Source organism: Prinia subflava, chromosome 13 (assembly GCF_021018805.1).
Source record: "Prinia subflava isolate CZ2003 ecotype Zambia chromosome 13, Cam_Psub_1.2, whole genome shotgun sequence".
In the NCBI taxonomy this organism is placed as follows: Eukaryota; Metazoa; Chordata; class Aves; order Passeriformes; family Cisticolidae; genus Prinia; species Prinia subflava.
Genome location: NC_086259.1, coordinates 6,262,501 through 6,279,142, shown reverse-complemented (window position 1 = coordinate 6,279,142; position 16,642 = coordinate 6,262,501). Strand labels below are relative to the sequence as shown.

General features: G+C 39.9%; 1 protein-coding gene across 5 annotated transcripts in view; it reads right to left on the bottom strand.

Moving 5' to 3' along the window:
• Positions 1-247: 247 nt before the first annotated feature.
• The window catches only part of TSHZ3 (teashirt zinc finger homeobox 3), a 65,359-nt gene continuing 48,964 nt past the window's right edge, over positions 248-16,642 (bottom strand). For all 5 annotated transcript variants that reach the window (XM_063410388.1, XM_063410387.1, XM_063410389.1 and 2 more), the window contains one exon: positions 248-5,122. In XM_063410388.1, the coding sequence (XP_063266458.1) occupies positions 1,926-5,122 (3,197 nt within the window). In that variant the 3' untranslated portion in view covers positions 248-1,925. The remainder of the gene's footprint in view (positions 5,123-16,642) is intronic.

The window sequence follows — 16,642 nt, the reverse complement described above, 5'->3', positions numbered from 1 at the left end:
CACAGCAAAACACCCATTTGCTTTGCCATGCACTGCTGATAACCCCCCTCTCCACAGCCAGCCTTACCTGATGCTTAAAAGGGAGTTATAACGCTCATTTATCTCTTCTGGGGGAAAAAACTCTGTTAATGCAGCCTTTGAATAAGTGCTACCCTGCTCTTTAAATGCTAAAGTTCACTAAAACTCCAGTGATTTATGTGCAGCTTTTGACTGCCAGCACCTGGCAGATGAAGAAACCTACTCAAGCTTCAGTCATAAACAGATAGCATACAATTTAATTTTAATGTGCTCGTTAGTCGTAGCACATTTCAGACATAATTGTGAACGCAACACAAAATTATAGCAAAAAGACAATTTTAATGCTGCTGTAGAAAAAAAGGTTATATGAAGAGTCATATAATGGTGCTTCATTGTCAACAACAAAACAGGGCACAGAGTGCATTACAGTGTCTGTGCTGTTTACATGCCAATATTTTATACATAGATTCTCATATGGTGTCAGCTGTCAGTTACTTCTGCAAATTAACTGCCAAAAATGGAGACGAACAGAATCACTTAGTGTGCTGGTAACCACGGGTTACCTTTCATATGCCTAAAGATAAAGCTGCAGTATGGAATCTTGGGAGAATAATTAGGCAGAACAAAACAGAAAGTTACCAATTGAAATAAAAAGGCATTCTACAATAGGAAATAACAACCAAGAGCGCTTATAAATAAGTAAAAGAGGTTATATCACAGAATGCCTCATAACTTTTTAAGCAAAGTATTACAGTACAAACATTTTAAAGGCTTTATCAATGTTTAGGAAATACAGTACAAGTTTTTCAAATAGATTTAACCCTTTGAGCACTGAGTTTATTTTGAATTTTCTCTTTTTTATTTTATTTTAATTTTTTTTTACTAATAAATACCTTTAAAAGTCATGTTGTGCAAAACAGTTAGAATGCATGCCAGGAATGCAGTCCGTGGCTTCTGTTTCTTCAGACAAATAAAAAAAAAGAGAACAAAAAAAAATCCCAAACAAATGATAGCAACACTAATAAATATGTATAATTTAAACATGAACCTCTCTTAATATAGATGTACTGTATAGCAAAACAAAGCAAAACATACTTTGCTTTAAGAATAATGTTTCTGAATACTTTATAAATGCTATCTGTGGTATCTTTTATCACATAATTTACAATGTTTGATTGTTAAAGAAAAAACTGTTAGATCTAAAAAAAAAAAGAAATATACACTATATATAGGTACAGTTTATACCTGGGACTTATCAGGTACAAACCCCGCTGCTGCTAAAAATGCTGAAAAAAAAGAAAATGGTATTAACCACAATCACATTTTTCATAAGAGATTTTGAAATCTATACAATATATACATCTATGTTTCAATGTGAAAATTATATTTTTAAATTTCAAGGTGTGAGACACCTCTGCATAAATGGAGGTTCATATTAGTAATCAGAACTAAGCTAGTAAGGGTCTAAAAAAAAAGCATATCCTTACATTTTTACCAAATTAATGCAAAAGTGCTTCAAAGTACTCAGAGGGCTAAAGATTATAGGGTGAGAAATACCAGCACACTTAGGTCACATGAAAAAGTGCACCAGAATTAGTTATAAATGCTTAATTAAACTGTCTGTTAATGCATGCAGCTTGATGCATCAGAGGGATGCACAGCAACTAAATCCAATTTACACAAAGTTCCAAACACTTACCACTGCATTTTAACCTTCATATTTTACCAGTAACAACAGCTGATTATGCACCTCTATTTAAACACTGTACAGTTATACAAAACAGTTCAGCCCAGAGCGACTCTGGAGTTAAAATAAGAACATGTGCCAAGAACTAAACAGTAGCTTTAAGGCGTCTTTGACAGTTTTCCTCAAAGCAAATTACAGTTATTTTAATCAAAAGCAAATGCTACTGCTTCTCTAACTCCGAAACATACAGAAGATGATCCTCTGGTGACTTCCCATGTGTTTTACTAAGATGAAGTTTAACAGCATGCTTGCTTGCAAAAGTCCTGTTACAAAGTTTGCACTGATAAGAAGTTCCCATATCTTCCTCTGGAGAGGACGTCACCATTTTTTCAGACGGTGACTTTGCTTGTGCTATCTGATTGTTAATCTGTTCACTGGACAGTTTGGACAAGTCTCTTAACCTGAAACCCAGATGCGATTCAAGATGACTGATATAAGTTGAAGGAGTTCTGATCTGTGAAGCACAGTCATTACAAAAGAACACCGGGTGCCCAGTGTCCAAATTTTTAAGGAACTTAGTTCCCCCCGTCCTTCGGAGCTGGTATTTCACATTGGCCAGCCAGTGGCTGATTGTGGTCATTGAGAGTCCCGTAAACCTGGAAATGTGCATTCTTTCTTGAGGGCTCAAGTCTGACATGATGTATTTGCCCTCTGAAGTCTGCCGTAAGCTGGCTGCAAACTGGGCCTGCAATATGAGCAAGTGCTGAGGGTTCCAGTTAGACTGACGTCCCTTCCTTTTCTGAGCTGGTGTACTCTCTTCTGGTTCCTCTATTGTGGTACCATCAATGTCAGATTTCTCAGATATGCTGGAAGGTGTGGAAGATTTTGATGTGTGACTTTCTGTCAGGTTCTTCAGCATATCAGATATATCTGACAAGGCATTCTCGCGTAGCGGCGAGTTTGACATGAATGACACGACTGCAGATGTCTTTGCTGTTGTCACTGTAGATGAAGAAGATGCAGAAGATGTCGATGTGGATGACAAAAGCGCTGAACCCAAAGAGCAGCTTTTGTCACTCTTGCCTTTCGTCAAATCTATGGGTTGGTCATTGTTGACATGATAAAAATAACGGTCTAAGTGGTCTGATTTTTTGGACTGTAGAGGTGGGGTGGCCACTGCAGCCTTTTCTGCCAAACTGTTGCTCATTTTAAAAAGCATGCTCATTGGATCCAGAGCGGGCAAAGATGGCTTTGCTGCCTTGCCAAGGTGAATATTCATGACAGATTGCAGTGCACTTAATGGATTTACAAATGGCTGTTCGGGAGGGTGGTCAGTGATGATGGCTGTGCTGCTACTTAAAGAACCTACAATGGATTTCACAGGCTCTTTCCCATTTTCCACAGGCTCTACAGTTGGGCTATCTTTGCAGCCATCTCTCTGAGGAACAGGGCTGTTCTGCTGGCTTTTAAAGCCACCATCACTGGGGGGCTCCATCTTAAGGGGTTCACTGACTTCACTGCTGCACGGCGAAGGCGTTGCACGCTTCAGCGGAGAGAGCTTTCCTTCGGGCTCCTTCATCTTCTCCTCCACTTTAGCCACCTTCTCAGTGACCTTCTTTACCAATTCTTCCATGGCATGAAAGTTTGTTTTTGGCACAGGTGAGGTCTGGCTGCTGGGTGGAGACACTAAGGGCTGGTTTTTAGTTGGTGACACTAGTTCGTTGTTTCCAAACATGGGTTTTAAGGGCGTACTCTTCCCAGATGAGCCCAAGGACAGTTTCATCATATTAGGCAGCTGGTAGGCAGCATGAATGCTGGGGTAGCCACCCCAGCTCGGTGTGCCATTCTGGGCTTTGTTTATAGCTGATGTAACCGTGTTTTCTAAAGACTTCAATATATCTAATCCCCCCTTAGGGCTTTCTTCTAGGTCATTTTCAGTTAAGTAATGGTATTTTGAGGAGATATCATACTTCTCTTCATCTTCACTTGACTTCTCTTTGTCTTTCATTTTGTCATCAGCAATGACTCTTTCCTTATCTACTTCTTTTTTAATCTCAACATTTAATTTAGGGGAAACACTAGAAGGTGTGTTGGAAGGAGATGTAAAGGTGGTGGCAGCTAGTGGCACAGACTGGACCTTCTCATCTACTAGGGACGTTATTGTCGGTGTGGCTGGGGCTTCTATAATCGGTTTCCCTTTTTTCATGGCAGAGTTAGTGACTTTAATAAAATGTCCTGTCACCATCATGTGAGCCGTGAGCTCCTGCAGGGTGTCATGCGAACTGCCACACTCCATGCACTTCAGGATTTGGGATTTCCTCGCCTCAAAGTGCCAGGCATAGCTGGCACCGTTCTGGTGGCCGTAGCGGTTATTTGGCGTAATGTAGGGGTTGGAATTCTTTTGAAGTGCATCGTTACTGTCTGAGATTGTGGCTTTCGGTGTCCCACCCGTGGAGTCTGGAGAACTTGGAAGTTCAAGCTCCAGTGATGCTTTCTTTCTAGTAGCTGGGATAATTTTTGCTGCTACAGGTGTAACAGGTTCCTTCAGAGGCACTTTTTGGTAGTGTTTTGTTTTGATCATATGAACACTCAAATCCTGGAGAGATTCGAATGAATGACCACAGTACATACACTTTAGCACTTTCTGGGCATCTTCTTTCCCTTCCATTTCAAGCAAAGAACGTTTGCGAGGTTTGGACCATCTTTTGGGGTTATTGTTATCTGTTTCATGGTTGTCATCTCGATAATGTCCTGTTTCATTCATGTGCACTGTCAATTCTACTAAAGTATCATAGGCAGCACTGCAGTCTTTACAGCGGAATTTACTGGCTCCAGTGAATATAGAGCCATAGAGCTTACTGCTCTGTCTGTACAGCTGGACTGTGCTAAAAAGGCTGGGTTCAGGCAGAATTCTGCTCTGAGACACTTGCTGCAGCGTTTTGGCCATCGCAGTCTGGTGCCAGTCAAAGCTGCCACTTCCACAACTGCTGCTGCTGCTGCTGCTACTGCTGCTGCTACCGTTGTTTTTTTCCGAGATTGGCTGGTGGAGGTTCAAATTGAGATTGGACCAGTAGGAATTGGAGAGGAAGTTGTTATACACGGCCTTCATTTGTTCTAAACTATCGGACACCGTAGAGTCTTCCAGTGGTATGGAAACCTCCTTGCTCTCTTCCTCGTTTTTAATGGAGCTGCTCTCAAAGTCTGCCATGCGGTCACTTGTCTCACTGATGTGGGACTCACTGTCCATTTCATGGCTAGAGAACTCAGCTGCTGGAGAGTTTTGGTAGCTTTGGCAGTTCTTACTGAAGTCTTTTTCTGGACATGCATATTTTGCTGAAGGCTCCCCATCAACTGCATTTTCATCAGGTTCCACATCTTCCACCAGCGCTGCTGCTTTTAGTTCGTCTGAAACATAGGCTATTATGAAGAGAAGAAAATACCAGTTAGTTTCTGCTCATCATACTTTTCCTTTAGCCAAAGAAGTGCACTTATTTGTAAAATTAAACAGTTAAAATTTAGTGTTTCTTCAGAGCAAGAAAAAAAATCTGCTCTTCAAACATAATTTGCCACCTTATTCTTCTCAAGGGGCAACAGCTTGAAATTAAAACTAAATTTGAAATTAATGAAGCACATTCTGGAGGTGGCATTCATTTCTAAAGTAATAAATTACTTGTATCAACCTCAGAGACAGCAGTTCCTGTCTGTCAATTAATATGTCTTATGCTTCTCCTACCCCTAATGCATTTCTTAACAGACAGATTCACAATTTAAATTAAGCAAGCATTTTTTGCTCATTACAGTTTTGAGATCCAATCTTTAATAAATATAGAGCACAACAAACATCAAGAATTTCTACAAAGTAAAAAAATCCCTAGTTAAAATAAATTTTAAAAATTAGATTTTTTAAAGCTATCAGTATTAGTCATGTCACATTTTAGAGGAGATGGTTAAATGCAAGTGATATAACCTTCAGAAACAACACATTCAAAGCAATTTGAGGATATTCTTGATGGGTGTAACAAATGTCCCATTCCCATTTAAACACAACTTCCTCAACGTGAAAGCCCATGCAGAATTATGTCAGGAGCTAGTTCGATGAAATTGGTATGCTGCACTCATTCTTGCTGTATAAATATATACAAGACCTTCCAGTGGACCTTACAAATGTCAAAGTGTTTGCTCTTTAGACTACTTTGTCAATATTTACTCAGCATAAGCTACACGGACACCCAACAGGGATCCTGTCTTTTTTTCCCCTCAAGTAAAGCAACTGGTGATGTAAATCTAAGATACTCCTCTTGAATAGGACAGTTGGCAACTGACAGTAAACTATTTTTTTTCCCCATGGTTCTTCTGTGCTCCTGTTTTACATACACTAAGTCTACCTAAGTTTTTCCTTTAGGCAAGAAAATTATGGAAACATTAAGAAAAGGAAGGAATCATTAACTAATCAAAATTATCTATTTCTACATAATGCATTAATTTACAGGAAAGCAAAAATAGAATATGACTCTCTTCAGTGGAATTTAAAATCTCTCACAAAGATAATTATAAACTAAAAAAAGTCACATTTTCATCACACTCTGTGGTTAAAGACATCTGATATTTGACCTTCTCTGCAACACATCTGGAAAATGTAGGGTATTGTATCTTGAACAACCTATAGCTTGTTTCTTCAGGCAATAGTGCAGAGAAAATAGCAATTTACACCCCAAAAAGCCCTACTTTAACCAACAGACTGAAAAATGTAGAACACTACGGTAGGTATCACACACACAGTATTAAACCTTGCTAACTTCTTTCAGGGAAAATATGTTTAAATGTTATCAGAAAACCACAAGAGACAAAACAACTGTTAAAGTGACAATGAAATCAGGCTTTTAGTTTCACATGGAGTATTTCTTCGTTCAGTTAGGTAATACAAAATATTCACTACTGTTCTTTCACATGGATGAATTGTAGCAAATCTTCCTCCAAGCATGTAAAGTTACAATCTGATCCTCAGAACACAAGTTAAACCTTTGAAAGCACAAACATCACATAAGAGCAACACATAACAATGGTGAAATATTTCAGTTCAGATGATTTCAATGCAGAAAATTCAAGCAGTTAGGGTCCTGGTTTTAAAATTTGGGAGCACAGAGTTTGAGAGAAATATGTAAAAAAATTTTATCATAAGAAGCTTCAAAGCTGCTGGTACAAAAATCAGACTTTGGAAACAAGTCTGCCACTCTAATGAAATAGAGCTGTGCTGTTTTGCTATATTTTATGCTTTTTCAAAATATTTTGAAGAAAGTATTATTATTTTATGTGTATCAAAGACACAGCAGCAATTTGAAGTAAGGTCCAGCATCTGCCCTGCAAATACTTGCAACAAAACAAATGCAAAGAATCGAAAAATGTAGATTTTCAGAACTTTAGCAAAGGAGACCAAAACAGCTCAAATTACTCTCTAAAGCAGAAAAATTTTGGGTTACTACTGATAATGTGCAGACAACTGACTGTTAACTGCCTCACTCTCAACCACACCAAATCCTACTGAATAAGGAAGGATGGAAGGAAGGAAGGGAGCATGCCATGAAAGCTCTGATTTAGAAGCAAATATACCCCTTTCCTATTCCACCTTGTGGAAACAGATTTTCTTTTACAAGGCTTGTTTCTTTGCCTCTGTTTTGAAAGTGCATAATAATCTCCTTTTCACAAAGTACAGAACACCCAAAGTTATCACCACACTACCTGCCTTAGAGACCTCACTGACACCTGCAGGCTGGGCTGACACACCAAGGCACTCTGTGTACCTGTCTTTAGTTTTTTCTGGCTGCTGAGCACCAGTCTGAGTGTGTGCCACCCCTTCCCACCACCACATCACACTCCAAATCCAAGGGCTCCATCCCTGCACACCATGGAAAGCCCTCCTTGGACCCATTGCTCACCAACACAAACAGAGGGCACAGAACTAACTCCCTAATTAGTGTGTTATTCTTTACATTTTTATTTCTCTTACTGCTGAAGTCTTATGAATTTTGTTTGAACTGAAAGACTTGTCACATTCACAGCTTTTTTAGAGAGTGACTTTTACATTAGGGAAAACCTCCAGCATGCGGCTCATTTAAATGTAAATCTATTTACCTTTCATGCTTTCTTTGCCCTTTTCACCAACTATCAAGCATATTTGCGTGTTAACCAGGAGCTGCCTCCTCTATAGCTGTTCCCCTTCCTAAGCTCAAGTTGTGAAGCCAACTTGTGACATCAGTCTTTGATCCAGAAATGCAGGAAATGAGGCACAAACGACAGCGTGGAATTTAACCCAGCAATCTGCAACTCCGAAAAAATGACAGTTCCAAGGGCTCCTTCTGCTCCTTCCCCTGCAGGGAGGAGAGAAGGGATGAAACCTGGTCTAGTGGAAGGTGTCCCTGCCCTACCACACCTTGCTCAGGGCTCAGAAATGGGCTGTACGAGCACACATGAGGGTAAGAGCCTCAATGCACCAAAAACAAGGACAAGAAGGCCCTTAGCAAGGAAATTGCTTATTTGGTGAAGTACGTAAAGGAAAAGCAAAGAGACTGTGAAAGGAGAGAACAAACTCAGGAGGAAGTGGTAAAAAGGGTTTCCACTGTGATTCACTGCCTGCAGGACAGACTGTTTAGAAGAAGCACTGTCACCAGCTTATCCTTACTTAGCCATTTCACTATTACTACCAAAAAAAAAAAAAAAAGACAAAAAAACCCTCATAGTTCGATATTTTTCAAGTGTAGAATAAATGTTTGAACAGCAGGGTACCTGTAAAACCGTTCTTCAATGCCTAAACAGCAAAGTCTGAGGGGAAAAGAAACAACTTTAAAGGCAATTCTAGTGGCAGAAATTAATAAGAGTGAAAGAAACAAAACAAATTAGGCAGTTCTAAGTTTTGATTTTCTGGAGAAAAAGGACCAAAAAACACCACATAGTTCTCAAAAAAGTGTTTAGTTTACATCTCACAGGGCACCATAACCCACAGGAAATTGCCTGCAAATTGAGCAGTGGTGTCACTGTGACACAGTGTTTGACAAAAAGTGGAAAGCTGTTTCCTGGCGTGGCCCTCAAGTTTCTAGAGAAGAGGATATCAAAGGGGTTCAGAAACATCTTGCAGGTTTAGCCACAGAGAGGTTGAGAAGAAGCAGTTCCCTCATTAATATTTGTTATAATTATTAACTAAAGTGCTAGGTAACAATGAAATTAACACATTTGATATCAATATATAACAGTAAGCTGTGGTATAATGCAATTTATTTCCACACAAGAGGGAATTACCTTCATAACTGAGATATGGATCATTTCTTTGCCAGTGGAAATAAATTGTGATCCATCACTGTCCAAAATGATCTACATATTGCACAGACAGTAATAAACTCATATACCTGGCTCTGCACACACCCCAGGGATGTACTGCCCGGGAGCAGAGGGGTGTCAGTGTCTCCAGAGGCAGGGGAAGCCCCCGTGGAGCCAAAGTTGCTGTTCCTGCTGCTGCCCTGGGCTCAGCAGCACCACAGCTGCCACCTCCACCTGACTGCCAGAGCTCCCCTTCAGCAGGACCAGCAAAAACACTGCCAAGTTGTCATCCCTTCCAGGGCAGCATCCCCCAGTGAACAGCTGGACACACACCTCCTTGAGATGGTTTGGAAACACAAGACCACAGCACTAAAGGTGTATTTTGTATTTTGCTGTTCTCCAAAACGCAATTATAAGCACAATTTTTCCCTCATTTCCTGAAAAATGCACCTGAGACCATATATTTTGACTTGGATGTATCCAAATGTTTCATTTCAATACTTTTGAAATTTCTTGTTTTAATTATGTTTTTTCTTGTCAAACTTTTGTCTTTTGTTTTAATTAGCTCACTGGGGGTATATTTAAACTAGTATATATGCTGTTTGCTTGAAAAGGAACAAAACATTCCAATATTCTTCTCACATTAAAAATGCTTAGCTACAAAAGTTTATCAAAACCACTCAGTTCCTTGGAAATATTTTTGCTTTAACCAAACAGCTTTTTATTAAAAAAAATAGATAATCTTATGCATCATTCAAAACCATCAAGTAATACTAAGGGTCATCTTCCAAACCCTTTCATTTGGACTTCATTGGGAAAAGAAACTTCTCAATCCTTAAAGAACCTGAGCCCACCTACATTTCACACTTGAATAACAGCAGAATGGGATCTGGAGCAGAAATGCTGCTAATACATACAGGATCAATATTATATTCCCAGGAAAAAAAGAAACAGGGGAAAAGGATCATATTAGGTCACAAAGTGGAGCAGTGAGTTGGACTGTGCCACAGAAAGTCCCTCTGCATCCTGACCCTCACTCCTCATTCCACGGCACAGCACAAGGGGTGGCTCCTGTCACTGCCCCTGCTGCTGGCAGTGCACAGCCTTTTCCTAAATACTTGTCCCATTCTGTTTTAAATCACACACCAGCCACCTGAGAAATTAACAGAACATTTTTTAAAATATTTAAGTAATTTTTGAAAAGACCTCAGAGTCCCCAGTTTTGGTGGGACCGTCCTGAGTTTAGAGGCAGCCCAGTCCCAACACCAGTGCAGGAAAGCCACCAGAGGAACAGCAGCATGGAGATGATCTGACTGTGCCAATGAACCTTATTCACAAAATTAATGAGCAGAGGCAAGAGAAAGCCAGCTTGGTGGATGGAGTCAATCAAAGACCTAATGCAAATGAAGGCATATAAAAGAGTTATATTAGTCTGTTAGAAAACTCCCACTCCACAGGCCTTCCACTCACAGCAAGAAAGGCAAACATTTCACCCACAACATGAGCTATTTCTACACTGAGACTAACTGATAATTCCCATGTAACTGAAATTGTATTTGAGACTTCACTCCTTGGCAGAGATGCTGGCATATTCCTCATTAGGCAGTCAGGACGGGAGGCACGAGTGACTGCCCTGTTTACAAGAGTGGCAAATGACAACAGTCTCTAAACGGGCATGGCAATACTGATTACCCAGCACCTTGACAGGGACATTATTCCTGTTAGAAAGGTCAAAGGTTCTGTTTCATAGAGGCAAGACTGTCTATTATGGGAGAGAAATGTTATTTCCAAGTGAAGAGGTCAGCACTTCTCTCTCACGTCGGCTCAAGTCCCTGGTACCTCGCACCGGAGCTCGAGCCCACTGCAAGACGGATTACTCTGCCCACTGGCAAGGTCAAGAATATTAATTTTGAACATGTTAATTTGATGTGATGTGCATGATTAATGCTTGTTTAGCTGGATTTTTTTGTATATTGGTAAATCTGCAGCCTTTTCATGCCGCTGAGAGTGTAGGATTAAGTCACTGGGAAGTGGCGTGGATGGATGTGACATAGGATGCCAATCTAATGGGTGGCTATCATTGGGCACTAAAAAATTTGAAGTGTACTTTGTTTGTTCCTTCATGAAAATACTGCAGCTGTCTGCCACAGAGAGCTCAGAAATAGGCCAGAGGAAGCTAGCCAGCTGCTCTGATTCAGCATCCTGGACTGGTATTACATTTGGAGAGACTTCAGAGAGACCAAATCAACTGTAAGTGTTAAGAGATGAGAATTACATGGACAAGGACACACAGTGAAAAGATGATAACATGGAATTAGTTTATGTCATTATAGTGTGGGCCACCTAAGCACAGAACAAAGCACTTTTACATCAGTGAATGTCAGTGTACTCCAAACTCCCCTGGGTTTTGTGTAGTTTAAAGGAACATCCAGGATTCAGGTGCCCCATTCACTTTAGACTTTACGGTGCCACTAGAAATGTGTTGTACAGGCCACTCATAAACGAAGAGAGAAAACATTCAAAAATTGCTACTAATTCTGATAAGGGAGGCATTCGTTTTTCTGAAACCAAACACTATTTAGATGTTTCTTAAATGACCAAGTAAAAACCTCAGATGTACGTATTATCTCCTTCACTAAATATCCACCTGAAAAAACAGCATACCTTAATGTGAAATGATGGCTTAGAAACAACTTGGCACTATTGGACAGCATCATTTAACTGAGGTGTTCAAGAGCTTCAATGAGTGTTTTATTTTTCACATCAGCCCTGTAGAAGAAACATTCTTACCCACAGTTTACAGCTGAAAACCTGGGAAGAAGTTAAAAGCTAATTGTCTGGTGCTAGACAAGAAGACAACTGAAGGAGTCTGTTACTCCTGCAGGTAAATATATGTAATTCAGCTATTTACAGAAAACACGGGAAGATGATTTAAGTTTGTTATGTTCCTATGTTTCCTCACCGTATGTTTATGTGAATACAATATATGTGTATAATTGAAAATAATTGCCAGTTTTCAGCTGAAACAATTATTTCAGCCAGTGAAATCCCCACAGGTGCATGCACTCAGCACAGCCCAGAGCCTGTGGTTACAGATCTCCTCGGAGCCAAGCTGCTGGGAGCAGTGAATGCTGAACCTGCAGACTGCCAGCAAACTTCCTTTCCCAGCGGGGAAAAGAGGGAAGGCTTCTGCAGTATTGTCACAGCTCTCCTCTGGAGAGCCCAGTGCTCCAGCACACAGCAGGACTCAGGTACTGTGTGACACCCACTCTGCCAGGCCTGTGCTGGAGATGGAACATGATGGATCATGCCTCCCTCCTCCAAAACTGCACCCTGCCCTGATTTCTCCCTGGGGCCTAAATTGCCTGAATTCAATGTGCTGAGCACTTTGGTTTTCTAAAACCTGCTCAAATTACCCACCCTTGAAACATAACACTACTTTGTGATGTGGAGAGGAGCACCTGATCCCATCACACCGCAGTGTGCTCTTCTATGGGCAGGGCTGCACAAGGATTCATTTGAAATCTGTCTCACTTGAAGGGTTCACCTGCCATCTTTTACAAGAGCTTTTTGACAAGAAGGGATCCAAACATTAAAAAGCCTTGGTTGAGACCCAAGGTCCAAGTTACTCAACATATAATGAGCAAAACTGTATCGATTTCTAGAGATTTTCTTCAGGTATCACTCTTGTACTGTCAGAAGTGAATGACATGCTTATGAGAAACTTCACAAGAACAAGAGTTCAGAGCCTTTCTGGCCAGAAAGAACAGAGTTTTAAGGGGTTTGACCTAAATTTGCAGTCACACACACACAGTACAGCTGACTGCCTGAGCACCACAGCTCATGTTCCACTGTGTGTGCCCACAGCTGGGTACCAGAAGCAAGGCAGGGTTGACAGTGGAAAAGCTGAGGAAGGTTATGGACTGTCACAAGACAGAAGGACCTTCCTTGCTATGGTAATTTGCAGAATCCATCTCCTTTCCCCCTTGCACTCTGGGGGAATAGATAATTGAACAGCTCCTATGAGCATATGCCTGGAACTTCTGGCTGATCCTGCTGAAAAAGGAGGGAAAAAACCCTTCTTGGCCTCCCTGCCACCACATAACCAGCCTTTCACAAGCACCACTAGGACCAACCAAGGAGGCAAATGAGCACCAGAGACTGGGAGCACCCAGTGGGAATTCTCAGCTGCTCCTCAGTTTGATTCAGCCCAGGGTCTTGTGATCCCATTTCATCAACATTGCTGTAGTACCCTCCTCTTCCTCCCCTCCCCAACCCTCCCCTTCTCTGGGAAAGGCTGCTCTTCTTCAAGTGCACCAAAGTTACAAATTCCACCATTCCAAGGAGCACCAAGTTCCTCACTGTCCATGGGGTAGTTAAGGGTCAGCCACCCAGCCACAAAGGGGAAACACCAGCAGGGGCTGGGGAACCAGGCACAGGCTGGTGAGGTACCAGCTCTAAAGTAGCCCCAGAGTTTCAAAAATTTCACATAAACTTCACAAATTCAATGAACAAGCTCATTACTAACAGGAAAAACAAACCACCTAATTTGCTGTATAAATTATTCAGCATGAATAAAAGTGATCCCTCTTAAGTTAGACAAAAGTGGTTTTTCCTTGGTTTCCAAGGCAGTTGCTTGGTGTGAAGTACTACAGACTTGCTAGAGAGTCCCACTCCATGCAAGCACACATGACAGTGGGAGTCAGTGAAATAGGAGCTCAGCAACAGAGAAAAAAACCTTCATGTTACACTTGACCCTCATTGTTCTCTGGACTTTGTAAAACTTTTATAAGCACAGAATTACTATTTCTTCAAATGGGCAAAAACATTTACAAGAACATTCAAATAAAAAAAAAATAAAAAAGCTTGTTTTGGGGGTTGTTTTATTTTTTAGTTAAAAGTCACTGTCAACATCCTGGCAAGAGAGAGCCAAATTCTCTGTATGAATTGGTACCAAAATACAGAGTGACACAATCTCTGCTTGATACCAGACATTTGGGTGGCATCTTTTAATCACTGAAAAGCACACAGGGCATTCCACAAACTAATACAAGATTCACAGCCAACTCTGGGATAAGCAGCCATGAGCATAGAAGTTCTCAATATGGCTCTAATAGCTCGTAATTATTATAATCCTTCACTGAGCAAACAGATGTTGTAAGGGAACTTCAGTTTCTTCAAATGCAGTAATCAACCCATTCTGCTTCTGCCCTGCCTCTTCTCAGTAAATGCTTTGTATAGTGGAGTGGAAATAGCAAATGTAGTGACAAAATGGCCATTTAATTGTCACAGAAATCTGTTTCTGAACAAAACTGATGTTGTCATTTCTCTTTATGGACATTTCTCAGTCTTCTGATTATGGTTTAGCCTTAGCACCAAAAAAAAAATTTGCACCTTACTTTCTGTAATCTTCCCACATATTTGGTTGCTCCTGATTTGTCCACATCTTACAAGTTTTACAAGTAACTAGAATTTGGTGCTGAATTTCTGTTTAGCTGTACTAATATCAACACATATCTCTGGAGCTGGCATCTTCACTGCAAATTTTTTTACAATCAAGTTTTCACCTAAAACGCTTCAGTACATTACAGTTAGTCATCCTACTTGGTGATTTACTTGTAAATAATCATGGCTACTTACGACATTCAAAATGGACCAAAAGACCCTCAGCTTGATCCTTCATTTTGCTGCAAACTTGCATCTCCCATTGAAGGCCTTTCTACAGTAGTTTCAATAGCTATTTTGGCTGCAATGCCTCCTCACAATAAACTCTATACATCTGTATGAATGGTATAGTAGAAATCCAAATTATTTCAATCACAGTTTCAGCTATTGTGAACTTGTGCTTATAATGAAGTTCCTCTAATAAGAAAGGAGCTCAGTGTGGGCCAACAAAGCTTTGTGTCCTTTCACAGTTGCTATTCAGCCCTCATTTAAGAAAAACAACTATTGACTGCAATATGAATCTTAGGACTTGAAACAAGCAGAGATTCTCAGGATTACCTCTACAAGATGGCCCCAGCTTGTTTTGTATGTGGAGCAAAAAGAAGCATTGAATATTCATTTCACTCATTTGCTAACTATACTAATATACACTGTGTAAATGAGTTTCTATCTACCAGCACCTATTGAACAGAAGGGTATTTGAATAGGTGGGGTTTGCTATAATGCCACACTAAGATAATGTGCTAGAAACAAATGGTTCACTGATTCCTGAATAGAAAATTTGCTGGAAAACCCTGAGAACTAGGAGACGAGGGGGAGGGGATTAAAATGTCGCTTCAGAGCCACCAACCAAACTCCTGTCATTTTTAAAAGATGTTCCTGTGGCACAGTATGAATAGTTTATAGCCATGATTGTGAACATTCAATGTCATATAAGAAAAGACACTTGTCAAGAGCCTTTCCCTTACCAGCACCCTCATCATGACCTGTGTTAATGAAGTTAATTGAATTTAAGATCAATAATGGTTAATTATTGCAATTTGACATTCTGAGATAAATGGCTTTAAGACAGAGAAATGTGTGTGTATGTGAATTCTCTCCAAAGAAGGTGAACACATTACAGCCTAAGAGGGATCACACAGTCCTTCCATTGATCCTGGTACAATCTGATCGACCTAATCCTCTGATGAATGTGGGCTTTTCACAGCTACAAGTAAATGTTCTACAAGACTACTCTAACCCTTGTCACTGACCAAATCTATATGAGCTGTACACTAGAAATCTATTGAGATAGATTAAAGAACTGCTGTAGAAACAAGAGATGCTTCAATAAAGATGAAGGTTTATTATATTGACTATTAATGTTACATGCAGTATGTAATTATGAATGCTTATGGATCATAAGAGTTTAATTTTGGTCAGTCAGATGTAAATGATCATAACTGAACAAAAGTATTAAAATAAAAAAGTAACAGACAAAAAAATCCAACAAGCATGTTGAATTTGATGACTTAGTGCATGCTCGATAAGAGAGAGATTTTAAAATCATCCTTGAAATGTGCATGAAAATGCTCACAGACAGGTATTTATTACACTCATCAACCTACTTCATTTAGGGTTTTTTAAGTTTACTTTCACAATAGTCCCTCAACAGGAAGACGTTTTTCAAACGTGTTAGTAATGATATTCTTACATGAATACTGAACAAGTTAAATGACCACTTACAAGATTTATAATGACAAAGTAAATGTCAAGGAAAAAGTATTACTGATTGCAGAGCACTGACAATAAAAAGCAGCTGAAGAGTTCTGTCAAAATGTAAGATTATGCAAAAACACTATTGAGAACACTGCTAATCATCTGCTCTTGTCAATTACTTGAAGGGTATCTGACAGCATATTTACATTAAACACATTTCAGTAGTGAAATCCTTAATGCTGTATCAGAATATTTTCATTATCATTAGAAATCCTTTAAAAGTCCTTTTGCAGCAGAACATTGCAACAGCAATGATGTAATATCTCTCTCTGTATCAGCTGGGGGTTTCTATTTCTTGCTCTTATAGCTACATAACATTGGAAATAATACAACCAAAGACTAAATATACATGTAAGATGGCAATCTCTGTGTTCCTGTATTCAGTGTAGGTATTTCCAAGTAACAGCTTTGCAGGAGTCTTAAACT